This window comes from Oncorhynchus keta, chromosome 18 (assembly GCF_023373465.1).
Source record: "Oncorhynchus keta strain PuntledgeMale-10-30-2019 chromosome 18, Oket_V2, whole genome shotgun sequence".
NCBI classification, from domain to species: Eukaryota; Metazoa; Chordata; class Actinopteri; order Salmoniformes; family Salmonidae; genus Oncorhynchus; species Oncorhynchus keta.
In genome coordinates, this window is record NC_068438.1 from 36136441 (window position 1) to 36161239 (window position 24799).

The 24799-nt window shown below is 47.9% G+C and overlaps 1 protein-coding gene across 3 annotated transcripts in view; it reads left to right on the forward strand.

Moving 5' to 3' along the window:
- Positions 1-24799, forward strand: part of robo1 (roundabout, axon guidance receptor, homolog 1 (Drosophila)) — a 476268-nt gene that overhangs the window by 312378 nt on the left and 139091 nt on the right. For all 3 annotated transcript variants that reach the window (XM_052467998.1, XM_052467999.1, XM_052468000.1), the window contains one exon: positions 11455-11612. In XM_052467998.1, the coding sequence (XP_052323958.1) occupies positions 11455-11612 (158 nt within the window). The remainder of the gene's footprint in view (positions 1-11454; positions 11613-24799) is intronic.

A 24799-nucleotide genomic window follows, 5' to 3' on the forward strand; every position in this document is an offset into this window, starting at 1 on the left:
GCCTAGCAGAGAACAGCCAAGCAGAGATCAGCCTAGCAGAGAACAGCCAAGCAGAGAACAGCCTAGCAGGAAACAGAATGAGCTCAATAAGACTTAGTTAGTTATTTTTGTCTTTATTTTGAGAGAGAGAGAGAGAGAAAGAGAAGGACGGAAAAAGATAGAGAGAGATGTTTGCCTACTGTGTCCACATGAGGCCAAAAGTATCCCAGTCTTAAGTAACAGCATGCACATCTGGGAGCGATTACTCATTTAATATTTTCTCATTGTTTGCTGTGGAGTCTCTCACTCCTCTCCTCCTCTCTCCGTTGCTCCACCTCTAATCCCTCTGTTATTTATGGGCTGCCATGTTTGGAGAGCGACGTATAGCCCTGCCTTGTGGCTCCTCGCCTTCCACAAATCAAGACCATTTGTTAACTTTAACAGGAGCAATACTATCCTTGTGAAAACAAGAGGAGAAGAGGGGGGACCAGCACTGTACAACACATCCACTTCCCTTCCAGGACATGCAACAAAACACTTCTGTCCTCCTCCCCTTCCTCCTCCCCTCTCCAGTTGCTCTCGGACACTTTTCCTTTTTCTGTCTTTCTTCTTCTGTGGTTAGTCATGTTCACTCTGACTATTGTTTCTTCTTCTGTGGTTAGTCATGTTCATTCTGACTATTGTTTCTTCTTCTGTGGTTAGTCATGTTCACTCTGACTATTGTTTTGAGGAAATGCTGCAAAGCAAAGGCAGATCAATCCAGCTTCCTGTGTTTCTTCCAGGTTTGTTTTTGTATGCTTTTGGACAAATCTTCAGTTCCCCAATGGGTCTTTTTTTAATACTGGTGAAGATTTGTGGGGGGGAGCTTACTGTAATCCCTTTAATTTCCTCTGAACAAAGCTCATTTGATCATCCCGTTCAGGCTTGTGTGCCGCATTAAGTCTTCATTTTCATTAATGTCGAAAGCGCACTGGAATCTCATTTTAATTTGACATTTCAGCATCTGGTTTCAATTTCCCAGTGGGGGGGGGGGAGTAGTGAGGGCTAGTGGTTGAAACTGGAGAACCCATGGGTTTGAGGAGCAGAGAGGGCTAGTGGTTTAACAGGAGAACCCATGGGTTTGAGGAGCAGAGAGGGCTGGTGGTTGAAACAGGAGAACCCATGGGTTTGAGGAGCAGAGAGGGCTAGTGGTTGAAACAGGAGAACCCATGGGTTTGAGGAGCAGAGAGGGCTAGTGGTTGAAACAGGAGAACCCATGGGTTTGAGGAGCAGAGAGGGCTAGTGGTTGAAACAGGAGAACCCATGGGTTTGAGGAGCAGAGAGGGCTAGTGGTTGAATAGGAGAACCCATGGGTTTGAGGAGCAGAGAGGGCTAGTGGTTGAACAGGAGAACCCATGGGTTTGAGGAGCAGAGAGGGCTAGTGGTTGAACAGGAGAACCCATGGGTTTGAGGAGCAGAGAGGGCTAGTGGTTGAATAGGAGAACCCATGGTTTGAGGAGCAGAGAGGGCTAGTGGTTGAACAGGAGAACCCATGGGTTTGGGGAGCAGAGAGGGCTAGTGGTTGAACAGGAGAACCCTTGGGTTTGGGGAGCAGAGAGGGCTAGTGGTTGAACAGGAGAACCCTTGGGTTTGGGGAGCAGAGAGGGCTAGTGGTTGAATAGGAGAACCCATGGTTTGAGGAGCAGAGGGGGCTAGTGGTTGAACAGGAGAACCCATGGGTTTGAGGAGCAGAGAGGGCTAGTGGTTGAACAGGAGAACCCATGGGTTTGAGGAGCAGAGAGGGCTGCTGGTTGAATAGGAGAACCCATGGGTTTGGGGAGCAGAGAGGGCTAGTTGAAAACCTTCTCTTAGGGAGTCTCCACTATAAGAGATGATCATAGTTATTTGAGGTAGCCTGTACTCATCCCTAGTGTGCTACTGTGGACCTGGGCAGTGATTGGTCAGGTCTGTACAGTTACGTTAGAGACAGATCCAGACCCAGGCAGAGCCTTAAAGATGTTTCCCACTGGAGAGCTAGGCAGAGCCTTAGAGATGTTTCCCATTGGAGAGCCAGGCAGAGCCTTAAAGACGTTTCCCACTGCAGAGCCAGGCAGAGCCTTGAAGATGTTTCCCACTGGAGAGCCAGGCAGAGCCTTGAAGACGTTTCCCACTGCAGAGCCAGGCAGAGCCTTGAAGATGTTTCCCACTGCAGAGCCAGGCAGAGCCTTGAAGACGTTTCCCACTGCAGAGCCAGGCAGAGCCTTAAAGATGTTTCCCACTGCAGAGCCAGGCAGAGCCTTGAAGATGTTTCCCACTGCAGAGCCAGGCAGAGCCTTGAAGATTTTTCCCACTGGAGAGCCAGGCAGAGCCTTGAAGGTGTTTCCCACTGGAGAGCCAGGCAGAGCCTTAGAGATGTTTCCCACTGGAGAGCCAGGCAGAGCCTTGAAGATGTTTCCCACTGGAGAGCCAGGCAGAGCCTTGAAGATGTTTCCCATTGGAGAGCCAGGCAGAGCCTTAAAGATGTTTCCCACTGGAGAGCCAGGCAGAGCCTTGAATATGTTTCCCACTAGAGAGCCAGGCAGACCCTTGAAGACGTTTCCCAATGGAGAGCCAGGCAAAGCCTTAGAGATGTTTCCCACTGGAGAGCCAGGCAGAGCCTTAGAGATGTTTCCCACTGGAGAGCCAGGCAGAGCCTTGAAGATGTTTCCCACTGGAGAGCCAGGCAGAGCCTTGAAGATGTTTCCCACTGGAGAGCCAGGCAGAGCCTTAAAGATGTTTCCCACTGGAGAGCCAGGCAGAGCCTTGAATATGTTTCCCACTAGAGAGCCAGGCTGAGCCTTAAAGATGTTTCCCACTGGAGAGCCAGGCAGAGCCTTGAAGATGTTTCCCACTGGAGAGCCAGGCAGAGCCTTACAGATGTTTCCCACTGGAGAGCCAGGCAGAGCCTTAGAGATGTTTCCCACTCAAAGCCAGGCAGAGCCTTAGAGATGTTTCCCACTGGAGAGCCAGGCAGAGCCTTGAAGATGTTTCTCACTGGAGAGCCAAGCAGAGCCTTAAAGATGTTTCCCACTGGAGAGCCAGGCAGAGCCTTGAAGATGTTTCCCACTGGAGAGCCAGGCAGAGTCTTGAAGATGTTTCTCACTGGAGAGCCAGGCAGAGCCTTGAAGATGTTTCCCACTGGAGAGGCAGGCAGAGCCTTGAAGATGTGTCCCACTGGAGAGCCAGACAGAAGCCTTGCAGCGTCATACCAATGGCTGCACTTCAGCAACCTACCAATGCCTGCTCTCTCCTCAGCCAGCTGTCTGTCAAAACGATAGGGAGGAGTCCTGATAAGATGAGAGTTTTCTCTTTAATCAGCAATGCAGCAATGCATCTAATTTAACCTTTATTTCACTGGGCATTAATTTAACTATTGATACACCATTCTTAAAGGTAAAGATAGTAGATTGATTATCACACACTATTTATGTGGCATATCAGGAAGCTGATTAACCAGCATGATCATTACACAATAAAAAGCTAATTCTACAATGTGCAGTTTTGTCACACAACACAATACCACAGATGTCTCAAGTTTTGAGGGACTGTGCAATTGACATACTGACTGCAGGAATGTTCAACCGAGTTGTTGCCAGATAGTTGAATGTTAATTTTTCCACCATAAGCCACCACCAACTTCATTTTAGAGGATGTGCTGAGGAGTATGTTTGTCTGTAACAAAGTCATTTTGCGTGCAAAAATGAATTATTATTGGCTGGGCCCCTGCCCAATCATGAGAAATCCATAGATTATGGCCTAATGAATTTATTTCAGTTGACTGATTTCCTTCTATGAACTGTACAATCTATGACATATATATTTTTGTTCGGTATAGATAGTTTATAACTATAGAGAATATCTATATCCAAGGCCTTTAGAAAGACACTGTCTGACTGACAGTCATTATGTTGCCTCCCATCATCACATCAGCAGCACAGTTAGTACAGCCAGGAAGGACAAAGATGTGTCTTCATGCTGGAACCTGTGTGACCCACATATTAAGACAGGCAAGGCACATACAAATACACACCCATTCACACTGTGCTTGGTCTTCCTGTTAAGGGCCAAGGAAACATTATCTAGTAGGGGACAGCTGAAGGTTCACGGCAGGGAGGGAGGCAGGGAGGCAGGGAGGGAGGGAGGGAGGGAGGGAGGCAGGCAGGCAGGCAGGGAGGGAGGGAGGGAGGGAGGGAGGGAGGGAGGGGAGGGAGGGAGGGAGGGAGGGAGGGAGGGAGGGAGGGAGGGAGGGAGGGAGGGAGGGAGGGAGGGGGAGAATGGTAGTGGAGGCTCATTATCCAAAAAACATGCAGGACAGCACACAGCAGGGCCCTCCATCCTGTCCTCCCTCACATAGAGACCAGGAGACCAGAGGCAGCCTCTCTTGGCAAGGCTATGGATCTGACTGTGATTCTGGTGAAGAGTTAGAGGTTCGCTCCAGTCCCTCATCCATCATTCTCTCTCTTTCTTTCTTTATTTCCACTTCTCCAATTCTCTCTCTCGTAAGATTATGTTTCTCCCCATGCAGGTGGCCAGGGTTGCCTGCTGCACTGTGATGTGCGGTAGTCAGCTGTGCTTGTGGAGGAAAGGTGTCAGGGGGAGGACAGAGAGCCAAGCGGGGGACTGAGGGATGTAGAGGAGGAGTGGAGATCATTGGGTTGTGCTGCTGTAAACACTAGAAGATGCCAGCTCTCACCAGCCTTCCTCTATCCTTCTCTCCCTATCTCTCTCCATCTCTATCCATCCCCAGGTATAATCCAGTTCTAAGTTTCTATATTCTCCTCTCCTCTAGTGTTCTCTAGTGTCCTCTCCTCTAGTGTTCTCTAGTGTCCTCTCCTCTAGTGTTCTCTAGTGTCCTCTCCTCTAGTGTTATCTTGTCTCCTCTCCTCTAGTGTTCTCTTGTCTCCTCTCCTTTTGTGTTCTCTTGTCTCCTCTCTTCTAGTGTTCTCTTGTCTCCTCTCCTCCAGTGTTCTCTTGTCTCCTCTCCTCCAGTGTTCTGCAGTCTCCTCTCCTCCAGTGTTCTCTAGTCTCCTCTCCTCTAGTGTTTTCTAGTGTCCTCTTCTCCAGTGTTCTCTAGTGTCCTCTACTGTGGTGTTCTCTAGTGTCCTCTCCTCCAGTGTTCTCTAGTGTCCTCTACTGCAGTGTTCTCTAGTTTCCTCTCCTCTAGTCTTGTCTAGTGTCCTCTCCTCTAGTGTTCTCTAGTCTCCTCTCCTCTAGTGTTCTCTAGTCTCGTCTCCTCTAGTGTTCTCTAGTCTCGTCTCCTCCAATGTTCTCTAGTCTCCTCTCCTCCAGGGTTCTCTAGTGTCTCTCCTCCAGTGTTCTCTAGTCTCCTCTCCTCTAGTGTTCTATTAGTCTCCTCTCTTCTAGTGTTCTCTAGTGTCCTCTACTGCAGTGTTCTCTAGTCTCCTCTCCTCTAGTCTTCTCCAGTCTCCTCTCCTCCAGTGTTCTCTAGTCTCCTCTCCTCTAGTGTTCTATAGTCTCCTCTCCTCTAGTGTTCTCCAGTCTCCTCTCCTCCAGTGTTCTCTAGTCTCCTCTCCTCTAGTGTTCTATAGTCTCCTCTCCTCTAGTGTTCTCTAGTCTCCTCTCCTCTAGTGTTCTCTAGTCTCCTCTCCTCTAGTGTTCTCTAGTCTCCTCTCCTCCAGTGTTCTCTAGTGTCCTCTCCTCTAGTGTTCTATAGTCTCCTCTCCTCTAGTGTTCTATAGTCTCCTCTCCTCTAGTGTTCTCTAGTCTCCTCTCCTCTAGTGTTCTCTAGTCTCCTCTCCTCTAGTGTTCTCTAGTCTCCTCTCCTCTAGTGTTCTCTAGTCTCCTCTCCTCCAGTGTTCTCTAGTCTCCTCTCCTCTAGTGTTCTATAGTCTCCTCTCCTCCAGTGTTCTCTAGTCTCCTCTCCTCTAGTGTTCTATAGTCTCCTCTCCTCTAGTGTTCTCTAGTCTCCTCTCCTCTAGTGTTCTCTAGTCTCCTCTCCTCTAGTGTTCTCTAGTCTCCACTCCTCCAGTGTTCTCCAGTCTCCTCTCCTCCAGTGTTCTCTAGTCTCCTCTCCTCCAGTGTTCTCCAGTCTCCTCTCCTCTAGTGTTCTATAGTCTCCTCTCCTCCAGTGTTCTCCTCCAGTGTTCTCTAGTCTCCTCTCCTCCAGTGTTCTCCAGTCTCCTCTCCTCTAGTGTTCTATAGTCTCCTCTCCTCCAGTGTTCTCCTCCAGTGTTCTCTAGTCTCCTCTCCTCCAGTGTTCTCCAGTCTCCTCTCCTCTAGTGTTCTATAGTCTCCTCTCCTCCAGTGTTCTCTAGTCTCCTCTCCTCCAGTGTTCCATAGTCTCCTCTCCTCTAGTGTTCTCTAGTCTCCTCTCCTCTAGTGTTCTCCAGTCTCCTCTCCTCCAGTGTTCTCTAGTCTCCTCTCCTCTAGTGTTCTATAGTCTCCTCTCCTGTAGTGTTCTATAGTCTCCTCTCCTCTAGTGTTCTCTAGTCTCCTCTCCTCTAGTGTTCTCTAGTCTCCTCTCCTCTAGTGTTCTCTAGTCTCCTCTCCTCTAGTGTTCTCTAGTCTCCTCTCCTCCAGTGTTCTCTAGTCTCCTCTCCTCCAGTGTTCCATAGTCTCCTCTCCTCCAGTGTTCTCCAGTCTCCTCTCCTCTAGTGTTCTATAGTCTCCTCTCCTCCAGTGTTCTCCTCCAGTGTTCTCTAGTCTCCTCTCCTCCAGGGTTCTCTAGTCTCCTCTCCTCTAGTGTTCTCTAGTGTCCTCCTCCAGTATTCTCTAGTGTTCTCTAGTCTCCACTCCTCCAGTGTTCTCTAGTCTCCACTCCTCCAGTGTTCTCTAGTCTCCACTCCTCCAGTGTTCTCTAGTCTCCACTCCTCCAGTGTTCTCTAGTCTCCACTCCTCCAGTGTTCTCTAGTCTCCACTCCTCCAGTGTTCTCTAGTCTCCACTCCTCCAGTGTTCTCTAGTCTCCACTCCTCCAGTGTTCTCTAGTCTCCACTCCTCCAGTGTTTTCTAGTGTCCTCTCCTCCAGTGTTCTCTAGTCTCCACTCCTCCAGTGTTCTCTAGTGTCCTCTGCTCCAGTGTTCTCTAGTCTCCACTCCTCCAGTGTTCTCTAGTCTCCACTCCTCCAGTGTTCTCTAGTCTCCACTCCTCCAGTGTTCTCTAGTCTCCACTCCTCCAGTGTTCTCTAGTCTCCACTCCTCCAGTGTTCTCTAGTCTCCACTCCTCCAGTGTTCTCTAGTCTCTACTCCTCCAGTGTTCTCTAGTCTCCACTCCTCCAGTGTTCTCTAGTCTCCACTCCTCCAGTGTTCTCTAGTCTCCACTCCTCCAGTGTTCTCTAGTGTCCTCTCCTCCAGTGTTCTCTAGTCTCCTCTCCTCCAGTGTTCTCTAGTGTTCTCTAGTCTCCTCTCCTCCAGTGTTCTCTAGTGTTCTCTAGTCTCCACTCCTCCAGTGTTCTCTAGTCTCCACTCCTCCAGTGTTCTCTAGTCTCCACTCCTCCAGTGTTTTCTAGTCTCCACTCCTCCAGTGTTCTCTAGTCTCCACTCCTCCAGTGTTCTCTAGTCTCCACTCCTCTAGTGTTCTCTAGTGTCCTCTCCTCCAGTGTTCTCTAGTCTCCACTCCTCCAGTGTTCTCTAGTCTCCACTCCTCCAGTGTTCTCTAGTGTCCTCTCCTCCAGTGTTCTCTAGTCTCCTCTCCTCCAGTGTTCTCTAGTCTCCTCTCCTCCAGTGTTCTCTAGTCTCCACTCCTCCAGTGTTCTCTAGTGTCCTCTCCTCCAGTGTTCTCCAGTCTCCTCTCCTCCAGTGTTCTCTAGTCTCCTCTCCTCCAGTGTTCTCTAGTCTCCTCTCCTCCAGTGTTCTCTAGTCTCCTCTCCTCCAGTGTTCTCTAGTCTCCTCTCCTCCAGTGTTCTCTAGTCTCCTCTCCTCCAGTGTTCGCTAGTCTCCACTCCTCCAGTGTTCTCTAGTGTCCTCTCCTCCAGTGTTCTCCAGTCTCCTCTCCTCCAGTGTTCTCTAGTCTCCTCTCCTCCAGTGTTCTCTAGTCTCCACTCCTCCAGTGTTCTCTAGTCTCCACTCCTCCAGTGTTCTCTAGTCTCCACTCCTCCAGTGTTCTCTAGTGTCCTCTCCTCCAGTGTTCTCCAGTCTCCTCTCCTCCAGTGTTCTCTAGTCTCCTCTCCTCCAGTGTTCTCTAGTGTCCTCTCCTCCAGTGTTCTCTAGTCTCCACTCCTCCAGTGTTCTCTAGTCTCCACTCCAGTGTTCTCTAGTCTCCACTCCTCCAGTGTTCTCTAGTCTCCACTCCTCCAGTGTTCTCTAGTCTCCACTCCTCCAGTGTTCTCTAGTCTCCACTCCTCCAGTGTTCTCTAGTCTCCTCTCCTCCAGTGTTCTCTAGTGTTCTCTAGTCTCCTCTCCTCCAGTGTTCTCTAGTGTTCTCTAGTCTCCTCTCCTCCAGTGTTCTCTAGTGTTCTCTAGTCTCCTCTCCTCCAGTGTTCTCTAGTGTTCTCTAGTCTCCTCTCCTCCAGTGTTCTCTAGTCTCCTCTCCTCTAGTGTTCTTTAGTCTCATCTCCTCCACTGTTTTCTAGTCTCCTTTCCTCTAGTCTCCTCTCTTCTAATGTTGTCTAGTCTCCTCTAGTCTCCTTTCCTCCAGTGTTCGCTAGTCTCCTCTCCTCTAGTGTTCTCTAGTTGAGAAGAGTGTCTCTCTGTATGTAGCCTTGCTATTGTTTGGAACGTGAATAACTATCTTTCAGTGGGAGGACATTGCAGCACTTTTCAAGGCTTTGACTCACACAACATCTCTGATCAGGATATTTTGATCCGGCTGGCCTTGCCTGTATAGTTGGAGCCAGTGTTCTAGTGAAGCTGATGTTTATGTTTATATCCTCCTCTTTCTCAGCGGCACGACCCTGTCTGTTTTGACCTGCGCTCATGAGCACATTCACAACTCAGTAGGAGTAGGAGTTTTTTGCCTAATTAGAAATAAATAAATACTTTAAATCACTTTTGCACACCTGCGTTTCCATGGAGGATGTCATGTTGTTATAACAATGCTTCTGCCTAGCAACAAGAGATAAGAAAAACACAAATCCCATTGCTTTAGAGTCAGGAAAACCACATATGGAGACCTGCATTGTGATGGGGGTCATACAGTGTTCTGCTGCTGTACGTGACAAGGTGTTGGGTCTGATTAGCTAGAGAAGCCTGGAGAAACCATTACTTCCTATAGATCTCCCTCTTAAAGCCATTTCCTACAGGGGGATTGGGTTCCCCTCCACTCTGCCGTACATAAACCCACTCCCTCATGCTGGGAAGTTACAAGAGGCAGGCAGAGAGAGAGGGGTATCTCAGCTTGGTGCAGCGATGGCCAATTAAGTGCTTAAAGGATTTTGTTGGCTTTCAGGAGGTTGGGGATTCCTGGTGTGAGCCTGTCTTTGATCTGTGTGGGGCGGAGGGAGGTGTAAGAGGTGACTAGAAGCATGTTTAGAGGGAGTTGCATCCACACTCTCTGCACACGTCTTGTGTGGATGCACGCTATCAGCCTTGGTATAGAGCACATTGTCAACAAGGCCTTGTGGGTAGGTGTATGACACACATGCTGTGGCCAGTGGTCCAGACAATCTTGGTATGACAATCCCTGGTTATTTATAGTCTACTCTGATAGAAGTGGTCACTGCGGCCATGTCCACGTTGTGACGGATCGGTGACAGTCCGCAATTATAGGAGTTGGGCGGTGGAGGAGGTGCACCATGGTGACTAGGAGCAGGTTTAGGGAAGTGAGACAATGAGATGGTGGAGAGGAGCAGGTCATATTCCACACACACATTCACATGTGTGCATACACATGCTCACACACAGACAAACACACATACACACACACACAAACCTTCACATGTGTGCATACACATGCTCGCACACAGACAAACACACATACACACACACACATTCACATGTGTGCATACACATGCTCACACACAGACAAACACACATACACACACACACACACACACAAACCTTCACATGTGTGCATACACATGCTCGCACACAGACAAACACACACACACACACACACACCTTCACATGAGTAGAGACACGTACACACACATGCATGGCTCACATGCATAAACACTCATAAACACTGTCATACATAGACACACATTGTGTCGACCTTGCATACTTGAGGCTGACTAGGATTTCAGCCTTTAGTTTATGAGAACATATGTTTTCTGTGTGTACAGACAGATACACCCGAGCTGGGAAAGTGATTACTGGCACGCTGTCTATAGATGGAGGGTTGTTGGTTTTTCATTACCTTCTGTCCTCTCGTAAATCTCTCCAGTTTATCTGCAAAACTACCGCTGGGGAGGCAGAGAGGAATTAGCTAGGCTCTGACCCTCTGATAGCCATCCACAACCATCCTGCCTCTCAGCTTTTACAATACTGCTGTGACATACTTTTCCAAATTGTTACTGGACTGAGTTAGTGGGGTATACATTTCATAGAGTCCTTAGTGCACTACTTTTCATGAGAACTCTAGTCAAAAGTAGTGCACTTTGTAGAGTATAGTATGTGGTTTGTGTTCTCGTCATTTAGTCTAGATAAAGAACACTGTCTCTAATGTCCGTAGTGTTTATATGATGCTGCGGTACTATGATGTTGTAGTCAGGCTGAATGAGATCATTTGTTCCCGTAAAACGCCATTTCCCTCTGTCACATTAGTTCGGCCCTGTTGTCCTTATCTATTAGACAGACGGCTTCTATACCCCCATACTAATGGGCCTTTTATCTGGGAAAATGCGTCTCTGACTGTTTATAAGAGTGGGTTTGATTCCAGCGATGGGAGTGGTATATTTTTACATTACAGAAAATCAATACAGATGGAAATCCTGTCCAAAGGTGGTGGGAATACCTGTTGACGAGTTGTAATGCAACTACACGATACATTAGCCACTGTCAGGGTTATAGGTATAAACAGGAAGTGAAAGCGATATGTGATGAAGGGGCGATGAGGAGGGGATGATGTGTGTTCGGAGGCATGTCTTATACCCCATGTCCTTAGGCTGACACAGAGAGACAGTGTGATGTGATAAAGAGGGGAGATAGTTGGTCAAAGCCATTCTCATATGTGGATGCATAATATCACCCTTGGTATAGAGCACATTGTCAACAAGGCCTTGTGGGTAGGTGTATGACGCACATGCTGTGGCCAGTGGTCCAGCCAATCGTGGTATGACAATCCCTGGTTATTTATAGTCTACTCTGATAGAAGTGGTCACTGCGGCCTTGTCCACGTTGTGACGGATCGGTGACAGTCCCCAATTATAGGCTATGGTAACACTGTGGCGGTTTCCTCTTGTCATTATGTTGTTGCTGTAGATCAGTGTTGTGGTCTGTAGATGACACAATGCATCTCATATCTACGTTCCTGTCTAACTGGAGTGACTGGTTTTGGTGTTAAAGCTAATCTCTGCCAGTGCCGACCTCACGTTAACCCTTTCTCTTCCTCTCTTTCTGCAGTACTACGTGATGACTTCAGACAGAACCCTGCTGATATAATGGTGGCAGCGGGCGAGCCTGCAGTTCTAGAGTGTATGCCCCCTCGCGGGCATCCTGAACCTAGCATATCCTGGAAGAAGGACGGTGCCAACATTGATGACAGAGATGAACGAATCACTGTGAGTGGAACTGGTTATATGTGTGTATATGTGTGTGTTTTGCATGTGTGAGTGAGATTGTGCAGTTATGTTCATCAAAGTATTTGATACTATATCAATGTTTGTTTAAACCTCACATAGATTGATTTGGCCCCTGTTGTTTCACCAATAGCGATGTATAACTCCAAATGAGCAAACTGCCGTTGTTGTAACATTTAATGTGAAAGAACCAGAATTAGTCTTGGTTCATTAGTCAAGAAGCAGACCATTGATTAGGATCCTGCTGAGTAACATCAGCCAGTAGAACAAACACCCACTACTATGATGAAATTAAAAAGTTTATGAAAAAGAGGAAAGTTGGTCTCTGCAGCACAGGGGGAGTGGGAACGTTACCTCTATCTATCTGATTTATACAGCATTCGAGGCCAGCCACCAATTAGTGTGTTTTATTTCAGAGTGTAGTGAAGGGATCAGCAGTATCAATCACCCCCATGCTGCTGCTGAGTAGAGCAGTAGAGAGCTGACCTTGATGGGTCCACTGCCTCCACCATATACCTATCTGCACTTTCCCTATAGGTAGTTACAGTATGTGCTGGAGAAAGTGATTGTGTGTTTGATATGTAGGGTGGATGGAGCTTCAGTCACTTTATTTGTATTTTTTATTTCACCTTTATTTAAGCAGGTAGTCAAGGTGAGAACAAGTTCTCATTCACAACTGTGACCTGGCCAAGATAAAGCAAAGTAGTGCAACAGAAACAACATCACAGAGTTACACATGGAATAAACAAATGTACAATTAATAACACAATAGAAAAATATATACAGTGTGTGCAAATGTAATCGGTATTCAAAAAATAGGCCAAAGTGGCAAAATATTAACAATGTAGCAATTAAACACGGGAGTGATAGATGTGCAGATGATGATGTGCAAGTACAGATACTGGGGGAATAATAGAGCAAAAACTTAAAATCACAATATGGGGATGAGGTAGTTGGGTGGACTATTTACAGATGGGCTGTGTACAGGCACAGTGATTGGTAAGCTGCTCTGACAGCTGATGCTTAAAGTTAGTGAGGGAGATATAAATCTCCAGCTTCAGTTATTTTTGTAATTCATTCCAGTCATTGGCAGCATAAAACTGTAAGGAAAGGCGGCCAAAGAGGTGTTGGCTTTGGGGATGACCAGTGAAATATACCTCCTGGAGCACGTGCTACGTGTGGGTGTTGCTATGGTGACCAGTGAGCTGAGTAGAGTGTTGGAGGCTATTTTGTAAATGACATCACTGACTTAGAATATGTGGACAACTACAAATACATAGGTGTCTGGCTAGACTCTTCTTCCAGACTCACATTAAGCATCTCCAATCCAAATTAAATCTAGAATCAGCTTCCTATTTCACAACAAAGCATCCTTCACTCATGCTGCCAAACATACCCTCGTAAAACTGACTATCCGACCGATCCTTTACTTCAGTGATGTCATTTACAAAATAGCCTCCAACAGTCTACTCAGCAAACTGGATGCCATCCGTTTTGTCATCAAAGCCCCATATAATACCCACCACTGCGACCTGTATGCTCTTATTGGCTGGCCCTTGCTTCATATTCGTCGCCAAACCCACTGGCTCCAGGTCGTCTATAAGTCTTTGCTAGGTAAAGCCCCACCTTATCTCAGCTCACTGGTCAACATAGCATCACCCACCCATAGCACACGCTCCAGAAGGTATATCTCACTGGTCACCTCCAAAGCCAATTCCTCCTTTGGCAGCCTCTCCTTCCAGTTCTCTGCTGCCAATGACTGGAACGAACTGCAAAAATCACTGAATCTGGAGACTCATATCTCCCTCACTAGCTGTAAGCACCATCTGTCAGAGCAGCTCACAGATCACTGCACCTGTACATAGCCCATCTCTAAGTAGCCCACCCAACTACCTCATCCCCATATTTTTTTGTTGTTGCCATTTTTCACCCCAGTATCTCTACTTGCACACTCATCTTTTGCACATCTATCACTCCAGTGTTTAATTGCTATATTGTTAATATTTCTCCACTATGGCCTATTTTTTGCCTCCCTTATCCTACCTCATTTGCACACACTGTATATAGACGTTTTCTATTGTATTATTGACTGAATGCTTTTTTATCCCATGTGTAACTCTGTGTTGTTGTCTGTGTCGCACACTTCTTTGCTTTATCTTGGCCATGTCACAGTTGTAAATGAGAAGTTATTCTCAACTAGCCTAGCTGGTTAAATGAAGATGAAATAAAACCTTTTTTTTTTACACGGGACAAGACAAATACATGTCCGACTGCTATGCCACCTTGGTTTGATAGGGATGGACAGATAAAAGGATAGTTAAAGCATAGGCCTGTGTTGGTTATGATCAGATGTTGACTCATGTTTAACTAGCTCTTCAGTTTCTACCATCTGCCAACAATATCACATTTAACATTTGGCCAGTAGGCTGATGATTTAACAGGCCCTGAAGGGATCAGTACGGATGATTAACCAGGCCCTGAAGGGATCAGTAAGGATGATTAGCCAGGCCCTGAAGGGATCAGTAAGGATGATTAACCAGGCCCTGAAGGGATCAGTAAGCCCTGAAGGGATCAGCAAGGATGATTGGCCAGGCCCTGAAGATATCAGTAAGGATGATTAGCCAGGCCCTGATGGGATCAGTAAGGATGATTAGCCAGGCCCTGATGGGATCAGTAATGATGATTAGCCAGGCCCTGAAGGGATCAGTAAGTCCTGAAGGGATCAACAAGGATGATTGGCCAGGCCCTGATGGGATCAGTAAGGATGATTAGCCAGGCCCTGATGGGATCAGTAATGAAGATTAGCCAGACCCTGAAGGGATCAATAAGTCCTGAAGGGATCAACAAGGATGATTGGCCAGGCCCTGAAGGGATCAGTAAGGATGACTAGCCAGGCCCTGAAGATATCATAAAGGATGATTAGCCAGGCCCTGAAGGGATCAGTAAGGATGATTAATCAGGCCCTGAAGGGATCAGTAAGGATGATTAACCAGGCCCTGAAGGGATCAGTAAGGATGATTAGCCAGGCCCTGAATGGATCAGTAAGGATGATTAACCAGGCCCTGAAGGGATCAGTAAGCTCTGAAGGGATCAGCAAGGATGATTGACCAGGCCCGAAGGGATCAGTAAGGATGATTAGCCAGGCCCTGAAGATATCAGTAAGGATGATTAGCCAGGCCCTGAATGGATCAGCAAGGGTGATTAACCAGGCCCTGAAGGGATCAGTAAGCTCTGAAGGGATCAGCAAGGATGATTGGCCAGGCCCCGAAGGGATCAGTAAGGATGATTAGCCAGGCCCTGAAGGGATCAGTAAGCTCTGAAGGGATCAGCAAGGATGATTGGCCAGGCCCCGAAGGGATCAGTAAGTATGATTAGCTAGGCCCTGAAGGGATCAGTAAGCATGATTCGCCAGACCCTGAAGGGATCAGTAAGCTCTGAAGGGATCAGCAAGGATGATTGACCAGGCCCGAAGGGATCAGTAAGGATGATTAGCCAGGCCCTGAAGATATCAGTAAGGATGATTAGCCAGGCCCTGAATGGATCAGCAAGGGTGATTAACCAGGCCCTGAAGGGATCAGTAAGCTCTGAAGGGAAGGGATGATTGGCCAGGCCCGAAGGGATAGTAGGATGATTAGCCAGGCCCTGAAGGGATCAGTAAGCTCTGAAGGGATCAGCAAGGATGATTGGCCAGGCCCCGAAGGGATCAGTAAGTATGATTAGCTAGGCCCTGAAGGGATCAGTAAGCATGATTCGCCAGACCCTGATGGGATCAGTAAGGATGATTAGCCAGGCCCTGAAGAGATAAGTAAGGATGATTAGCCAGGCCCTGGAGAGATAAGTAAGGATGATTAGCCAGGCCCAGAAGGGATCAATAAGGATGATTAGCCAGGCCCTGAAGAGATCAGTAAGAATGATTAGCCAGGCCCTGACGATATCAGTAAGGATGATTAGCCAGGCCCAGAAGGGATCAGTAAGGATGATTAGCCAGGCCCTGAAGAGATCAGTAAGAATGATTAGCCAGGCCCTGACGATATCAGTAAGGATGATTAGCCAGGCCCTGAAGATATCAGTAAGGATGATTAGCCAGGCCCTGATGGGATCAGTAATGATGATTAGCCAGGCCCTGAAGGGATCAGTAAGTCCTGAAGGGATCAACAAGGATGATTGGCCAGGCCCTGATGGGATCAGTAAGGATGATTAGCCAGGCCCTGATGGGATCAGTAATGCTGATTAGCCAGACCCTGAAGGGATCAATAAGTCCTAAAGGGATCAACAAGGATGATTGGCCAGGCCCTGAAGGGATCAGTAAGGATGATTAGCCAGGCCCTGAAGGGATCAGTAAGGATGATTAACCAGGCCCTGAAGGGATCAGTAAGGATGATTAACCAGGCCCTGAAGGGATCAGTAAGGATGATTAACCAGGCCCTGAAGGGATCAGTAAGGATGATTAGCCAGGCCCTGAATGGATCAGTAAGGATGATTAACCAGGCCCTGAAGGGATCAGTAAGCTCTGAAGGGATCAGCAAGGATGATTGACCAGGCCCGAAGGGATCAGTAAGGATGATTAGCCAGGCCCTGAAGATATCAGTAAGGATGATTAGCCAGGCCCTGAATGGATCAGCAAGGATGATTAACCAGGCCCTCAAGGGATCAGTAAGCTCTGAAGGGATCAGCAAGGATGATTGGCCAGGCCCCGAAGGGATCAGTAAGGATGATTAGCCAGGCCCTGAAGGGATCAGTAAGCTCTGAAGGGATCAGCAAGGATGATTGACCAGGCCCGAAGGGATCAGTAAGGATGATTAGCCAGGCCCTGAAGATATCAGTAAGGATGATTAGCCAGGCCCTGAATGGATCAGCAAGGATGATTAACCAGGCCCTCAAGGGATCAGTAAGCTCTGAAGGGATCAGCAAGGATGATTGGCCAGGCCCCGAAGGGATCAGTAAGGATGATTAGCCAGGCCCTGAAGGGATCAGTAAGCTCTGAAGGGATCAGCAAGGATGATTGGCCAGGCCCAGAAGGGATCAGTAAGGATGATTAGCTAGGCCCTGAAGGGATCAGTAAGCATGATTCGCCAGACCCTGATGGGATCAGTAAGGATGATTAGCCAGACCCTGATGGGATCAGTAAGGATGATTAGCCAGGCCCTGAAGAGATAAGTAAGGATGATTAGCCAGGCCCTGAAGAGATAAGTAAGGAAGATTAGCCAGACCCAGAAGGGATCAGTAAGGATGATTAGCCAGGCCCTGAAGAGATCAGTAAGAATGATTAGCCAGGCCCTGACGATATCAGTAAGGATGATTAGCCAGGCCCTGAAGATATCAGTAAGGATGATTAGCCAGGCCCTGATGGGATCAGTAATGATGATTAGCCAGGCCCTGAAGGGATCAGTAAGTCCTGAAGGGATCAAATCAAATCAAATCAAATTTATTTATATAGCCCTTCGTACATCAGCTGATATCTCAAAGTGCTGTACAGAAACCCAGCCTAAAACCCCAAACAGCAAACAATGCAGGTGTAAAAGCACGGTGGCTAGGAAAAACTCCCTAGAAAGGCCAAAACCTAGGAAGAAACCTAGAACCGGGCTATGTGGGGTGGCCAGTCCTCTTCTGGCTGGCCAGAACATGACCAAGATGTTCAAATGTTCATAAATGACCAGCATGGTCGAATAATAATAAGGCAGAACAGTTGAAACTGGAGCAGCCACAGTCAGGTGGACTGGGGACAGCAAGGAGCCTTCATGTCAGGTAGTCCTGGGGCACGGTCCTAGGGCTCAGGTCAGTTGAAACTGGAGCAGGAGCATGGCCAGGTGGACTGGGGACAGCAAGATGTCAGGTAGTCCTGGGACATGGTCCTAGGGCTCCCTCCGAGAGAGAGAAAGAAAGAGAGAGGAGAGAATGGGATTAGATTCACACAGGACACCGAATAGGACAGGAGAAGTACTCCAGATGACCCTAGCCCCCCCGACACATAAACTACTGCAGCAGGAGGCCCTGATCCGAGGGACAGGATCAACAAGGATGATTGGCCAGGCCCTGATGGGATCAGTAAGGATGATTAGCCAGGCCCTGATGGGATCAGTAATGCTGATTAGCCAGACCCTGAAGGGATCAATAAGTCCTAAAGGGATCAACAAGGATGATTGGCCAGGCCCTGAAGGGATCAGTAAGGATGATTAGCCAGGCCCTGAAGGGATCAGTAAGGATGATTAACCAGGCCCTGAAGGGATCAGTAAGGATGATTAACCAGGCCCTGAAGGGATCAGTAAGGATGATTAACCAGGCCCTGAAGGGATCAGTAAGGATGATTAGCCAGGCCCTGAATGGATCAGTAAGCTCTGAAGGGATCAGCAAGGATGATTGACCAGGCCCGAAGGGATCAGTAAGGATGATTAGCCAGGCCCTGAAGATATCAGTAAGGATGATTAGCCAGGCCCTGAATGGATCAGCAAGGATGATTAACCAGGCCCTCAAGGGATCAGTAAGCTCTGAAGGGATCAGCAAGGATGATTGGCCAGGCCCCGAAGGGATCAGTAAGGATGATTAGCCAGGCCCTGAAGGGATCAGTAAGCTCTGAAGGGATCAGCAAGGATGATTGGCCAGGCCCCGAAGGGATCAGTAAGGATGATTAGCTAGGCCCTGAAGGGATCAGTAAGCATGATTCGCCAGACCCTGATGGGATCAGTAAGGATGATTAGCCAGACCCTGATGGGATCAGTAAGGATGATTAGCCAGGCCCTGAAGAGATAAGTAAGGATGATTAGCCAGGCCCTGAAGAGATAAGTAAGGAAGATTAGCCAGACCCAGAAGGGATCAGTAAGGATGATTAGCCAGGCCCTGAAGAGATCAGTAAGAATGATTAGCCAGGCCCTGACGATATCAGTAAGGATGATTAGCCAGGCCCTGAAGATATCAGTAAGGATGATTAGCCAGGCCCTGATGGGATCAGTAATGATGATTAGCCAGGCCCTGAAGGGATCAGTAAGTCCTGAAGGGATCAACAAGGATGATTGGCCAGGCCCTGATGGGATCAGTAAGGATGATTAGCCAGGCCCTGATGGGATCAGTAATGACGATTAGCCAGACCCTGAAGGGATCAATAAGTCCTAAAGGGATCAACAAGGATGATTGGCCAGGCCCTGAAGGGATCAGTAAGGATGATTAGCCAGGCCCTGAAGGGATCAGTAAGGATGATTAACCAGGCCCTGAAGGGATCAGTAAGGATGATTAACCAGGCCCTGAAGGGATCAGTAAGGATGATTAGCCAGGCCCTGACGATATCAGTAAGGATGATTAGCCAGGCCCTGAATATATCAGTAAGGATGATTAGCCAGGCCCTGATGGGATCAGTAATGATGATTAGCCAGGCCCTGAAGGGATTAGTAAGTCCTGAAGGGATCAACAAGGATGATTGGCCAGGCCCTGATGGGATCAGTAAGGATGATTAGCCAGGCCCTGATGGGATCAGTAATGATGATTAGCCAGACCCTGAAGGGATCAATAAGTCCTAAAGGGATCAACAAGGATGATTGGCCAGGCCCTGAAGGGATCAGTAAGGATGATTAGCCAGGCCCTGAAGGGATCAGTAAGGATGATTAACCAGGCCCTGAAGGGATCAGTAAGGATGATTAACCAGGCCCTGAAGGGATCAGTAAGGATGATTAACCAGGCCCTGAAGGGATCAGTAAGGATGATTAGCCAGGCCCTGAATGGATCAGTAAGGATGATTAACCAGGCCCTGAAGGGATCAGTAAGCTCTGAAGGGATCAGCAAGGATGATTGACCAGGCCCGAAGGGATCAGTAAGGATGATTAGCCAGGCCCTGAAGATATCAGTAAGGATGATTAGCCAGGCCCTGAATGGATCAGCAAGGATGATTAACCAGGCCCTCAAGGGATCAGTAAGCTCTGAAGGGATCAGCAAGGATGATTGGCCAGGCCCCGAAGGGATCAGTAAGGATGATTAGCCAGGCCCTGAAGGGATCAGTAAGCTCTGAAGGGATCAGCAAGGATGATTGGCCAGGCCCCGAAGGGATCAGTAAGGATGATTAGCTAGGCCCTGAAGGGATCAGTAAGCATGATTCGCCAGACCCTGATGGGATCAGTAAGGATGATTAGCCAGACCCTGATGGGATCAGTAAGGATGATTAGCCAGGCCCTGAAGAGATAAGTAAGGATGATTAGCCAGGCCCTGAAGAGATAAGTAAGGAAGATTAGCCAGGCCCAGAAGGGATCAGTAAGGATGATTAGCCAGGCCCTGAAGAGATCAGTAAGAATGATTAGCCAGGCCCTGACGATATCAGTAAGGATGATTAGCCAGGCCCAGAAGGGATCAGTAAGGATGATTAGCCGGGCCCTGAAGAGATCAGTAAGAATGATTAGCCAGGCCCTGACAATATCAGTAAGGATGATTAGCCAGGCTAAGGACGATATCAGTAAGGATGATTAGCCAGGCTAAGGACGATATCAGTAAGGATGATGAGCCAGGCCCTGAAGGGATCAGTAAGGATGATTAGCCAGGCTAAGGAAGAGATCAGTAAGGATGATTAGCCGGGCCCGGAAGAGATCAGTAAGGCCAATGTTTCAGTATGGTCTGATTAGGACAGTTAACAGCAATCTGCAACTATGTTTACTTAAAGACAATTGGCTGTAATTAGAAGCATTTTCCTACTCTGTACGTTATCATGACACTGTGTTCTTCTCTGAGTTGTTTCTGTTACATGCACCTTATACAGCTTCATTCTCAGCCCAGAACACCCAGCCATGGATGTGTTCAGCACTATTGACATGGCTGAACACTGGCTGGGGGTGTTGGTCTATTTATTCACAGCTCTAACTGATAAACAGCGTGAGAGCCCATCCCCCGCCCCTCAAACACTCGCTAGTTGCACTGGGGGAAGATTAAATAAGAAGCGCCTGGCAGTTTCACAGCATAATTGAAAGAGCATAATCTAGTGGAAATTTAATCAAATCATATCTTTCTCTGAATTCAGCCAGCAGTTACTGATAAGCACACAGACTCTGCATCAACCTTGGAGCCAGTTTATTGGCTGTGGTTGCGTGTGCAAAACATGTTTGTGTGCGTGTGTGTTTTGTGTGTGTGTGTGCGCTTGTGTGTCATGTTTGTGTGTGTTTTGTGTGTTTGTGTGCGTGCGTGCGTGTGTGTGCTCGTGTGTCTGTGCACCACTGTAACTTTGTTGGGACCTGTCATTAATCCCTGTTTGAGAACAAAGCCTGCTCTCTCCTGTCATCAGGGTTGCTTCACTCACAGACACCTGGCCCATAATGCCCCTCCCCTGACCCTGTCCCAGCTACACACTCACACTCACGTATTACTGTCCAGTGATCATAGCGGTGTATAACTGTCAGTGATCATAGCTGTGTATAACTGTCCAGTGATCATAGCGGTGTATAACTGTCAGTGATCATAGCTGTGTTCAGTGATCAACCTGTGTGTATAACAATAACCTGATCAATCAGAGCTGTGTATAACTGTCAGTGATCATAGCAGTGTATAACTGTCCAGTGATCATAGCTGTGTATAACTGTCAGTGATCATAGCTGTGTATAACTGTCCAGTGATCATAGCTGTGTATAACTGTCAGTGATCATAGCTGTGTATAACTGTCCAGTGATCATAGCTGTGTATAACTGTCCAGTGATCATAGCTGTGTATAACTGTCCAGTGATCATAGCTGTGTATAACTGTCCAGTGATCATAGCTGTGTATAACTGTCCCGTGATCATAGCTGTGTATAACTGTCCAGTGATCATATTTGTGTATAACTGTCCAGTGATCATAGCTGTGTATAACTGTCAGTGATCATAGCTGTGTATAACTGTCAGTGATCATAGCTGTGTATAACTGTCCAGTGATCATAGCTGTGTATAACTGTCCAGTGATCATAGCTGTGTATAACTGTCCCGTGATCATAGCTGTGTATAACTGTCCAGTGATCATAGCTGTGTATAACTGTCCAGTGATCATAGCTGTGTATAACTGTCCAGTGATCATAGCTGTGTATAACTGTCCAGTGATCATATTTGTGTATAACTGTCAGTGATCATAGCTGTGTATAACTGTCCAGTGATCATATTTGTGTATAACTGTCCAGTGATCATAGCTGTGTATAACTGTCCAGTGATCATAGCTGTGTATAACTGTCCCGTGATCATAGCTGTGTATAACTGTCCAGTGATCATAGCTGTGTATAACTGTCCAGTGATCATAGCTGTGTATAACTGTCCAGTGATCATAGCTGTGTATAACTGTCCCGTGATCATAGCTGTGTATAACTGTCCAGTGATCATAGCTGTGTATAACTGTCCAGTGATCATAGCTGTGTATAACTGTCAGTGATCATAGCTGTGTATAACTGTCCCGTGATCATATTTGTGTATAACTGTCAGTGATCATTGCTGTGTATAACTGTCAGTGATCATAGCTGTGTATAACTGTCAGTGATCATAGCTGTGTATAACTGTCCAGTGATCATAGCTGTGTATAACTGTCAGTGATCATAGCTGTGTATAACTGTCCAGTGATCATAGCTGTGTATAACTGTCCCGTGATCATAGCTGTGTATAACTGTCAGTGATCATAGCTGTGTATAACTGTCAGTGATCATAGCTGTGTATAACTGTCAGTGATCATAGCTGTGTATAACTGTCAGTGATCATAGCTGTGTATAACTGTCCAGTGATCATAGCTGTGTATAACTGTCAGTGATCATAGCTGTGTATAACTGTCCAGTGATCATAGCTGTGTATAACTGTCCCGTGATCATAGCTGTGTATAACTGTCAGTGATCATAGCTGTGTATAACTGTCAGTGATCATAGCTGTGTATAACTGTCCAGTGATCATAGCTGTGTATAACTGTCAGTGATCATAGCTGTGTATAACTGTCCAGTGATCATAGCTGTGTATAACTGTCAGTGATCATAGCTGTGTATAACTGTCCCGTGATCATATTTGTGTATAACTGTCAGTGATCATTGCTGTGTATAACTGTCAGTGATCATAGCTGTGTATAACTGTCAGTGATCATTGCTGTGTATAACTGTCAGTGATCATAGCTGTGTATAACTGTCAGTGATCATAGCTGTGTATAACTGTCCAGTGATCATAGCTGTGTATAACTGTCAGTGATCATAGCTGTGTATAACTGTCCAGTGATCATAGCTGTGTATAACTGTCCAGTGATCATTGCTGTGTATAACTGTCAGTGATCATAGCTGTGTATAACTGTCAGTGATCATAGCTGTGTATAACTGTCAGTGATCATAGCTGTGTATAACTGTCCAGTGATCATAGCTGTGTATAACTGTCAGTGATCATAGCTGTGTATAACTGCCCTACCTACACATGGCCTTTCCCATAATGAGGTTTCACTCTGTTTAAACAGAAGACATTTTGCTAGCCCTGCTGTTGATAAGCTGTTTGTACAACAACATCCTCTCTGTGTTGTGTTTTCATTTTTTTTGCAGTGATGTGTGAAATATTAGTGTAAACCAGTATTTGCTGTAAACACAGGCTCATTGAATGTTGCTGTCCATAGCCGGTATTCGGCAGAGCTGGGCCTTGGGAGGGAATTACAACGCACAGCACCTGTCTGGTTAGGGAGAGATTTAACAGTGCAGTGTGGGATGTGTTCCTTCCTTTAAAGTGCCTGGGTAGGACGAGGACTCACAGAATGACTAAAAACAGCTCTACACATACACCAGGACCATCCATGTGTAATGGACTGTGCTGACAGATGGGAGAATGGATGGGCCGATATGTGAATGCCAATCGAAAGCAGAGCAATGTGCGGTGCTGTATTTTAGGAGGACTGCGTCACAGTGTGTGGGATGGGCTGGGATGGGCTGGGATGGGATGGGCTGGGCTGGGCTGGGATGGGCTAGACTGGGATGCGATAGGCTGGGATGGGCTGGGATGGGATGGAATGGGCTGGACTGGGATGGGCTGTGATGGAATGGGTTGAACTGGGATGGTATGGTATGGGTTGGACTTGGATAGGCTGGGATGGGCTGGGATGGGATGCTAGGGATGGGCTGGGATGGAATGGGCTGGACTGGGATGGCTGGGAATGGGTTGAACTGGGATGGTATGGTATGGGTTGGACTTGGATAGGCTGGGATGGGCTGGGATGGGCTGACTGGGATGCGATGGGCTGGGATGGGCTGGGATGGAATGGACTGGGATGGGCTGGGATGGGCTGGGCTGGGCTGGGTTGGGCTGGGCTAGGATGGTATGGTATGGGTTGGACTGGGATAGGCTGGGATGGGCTGGACTGGGATGGGCGGCGAATGGCTGGACTGGGATGGGCTGGGCTGGGATGAGATGGGCAAGACTGGGATGGGCTGGGATGGGATGGAATGGAATGGAATGGGCTGGACTGGACTGGACTGGGCTGGGATGGAATGGGCTGGTCTGGGATGGGATGGAATGGGCTGCACTGGGATGGGATGGGATGGACTGGAATGGGATGGGATGGAATTGGCTGGACTGGGATGGGATGGGATGGGATGGGATGGAATGGGCTGGACTGGGATTGGCTGGACTGGGATTGAATGGGATGGACTGGGATGGGATGGGAATGAATGGGCTGGACTGGGATGGGCTGGGATGGGATGGTATGGGTTGGATTGGGATAGGCTGGGATGGGCTGGACTGGGATGGGCGGCGATGGGCTGGACTGGGATGGGCTGGGCTGGGATGAGATGGGCAAGACTGGGATGGGCTGGGATGGGATGGAATGGAATGGGCTGGACTGGACTGGACTGGGATGGAATGGGCTGGTCTGGGATGGGATGGAATGGGCTGCACTGGGATGGGATGGGATGGAATGGGCTGGACTGGAATGGGATGGGATGGAATTGGCTGGACTGGGATGGGATGGGATGGGATGGAATGGGCTGGACTGGGATTGGCTGGACTGGGATTGAATGGGATGGACTGGGATGGGATGGGAATGAATGGGCTGGACTGGGATGGGCTGGACTGGGATGGTATGGGTTGGATTGGGATAGGCTGGGATGGGCTGGACTGGGATGGGCGGCGATGGGCTGGACTGGGATGGGCTGGGATGAGATGGGCAAGACTGGGATGGGCTGGGATGGGATGGAATGGGCTGGACTGGGATGGGCTGGGCTGGGATGGAATGGCTGG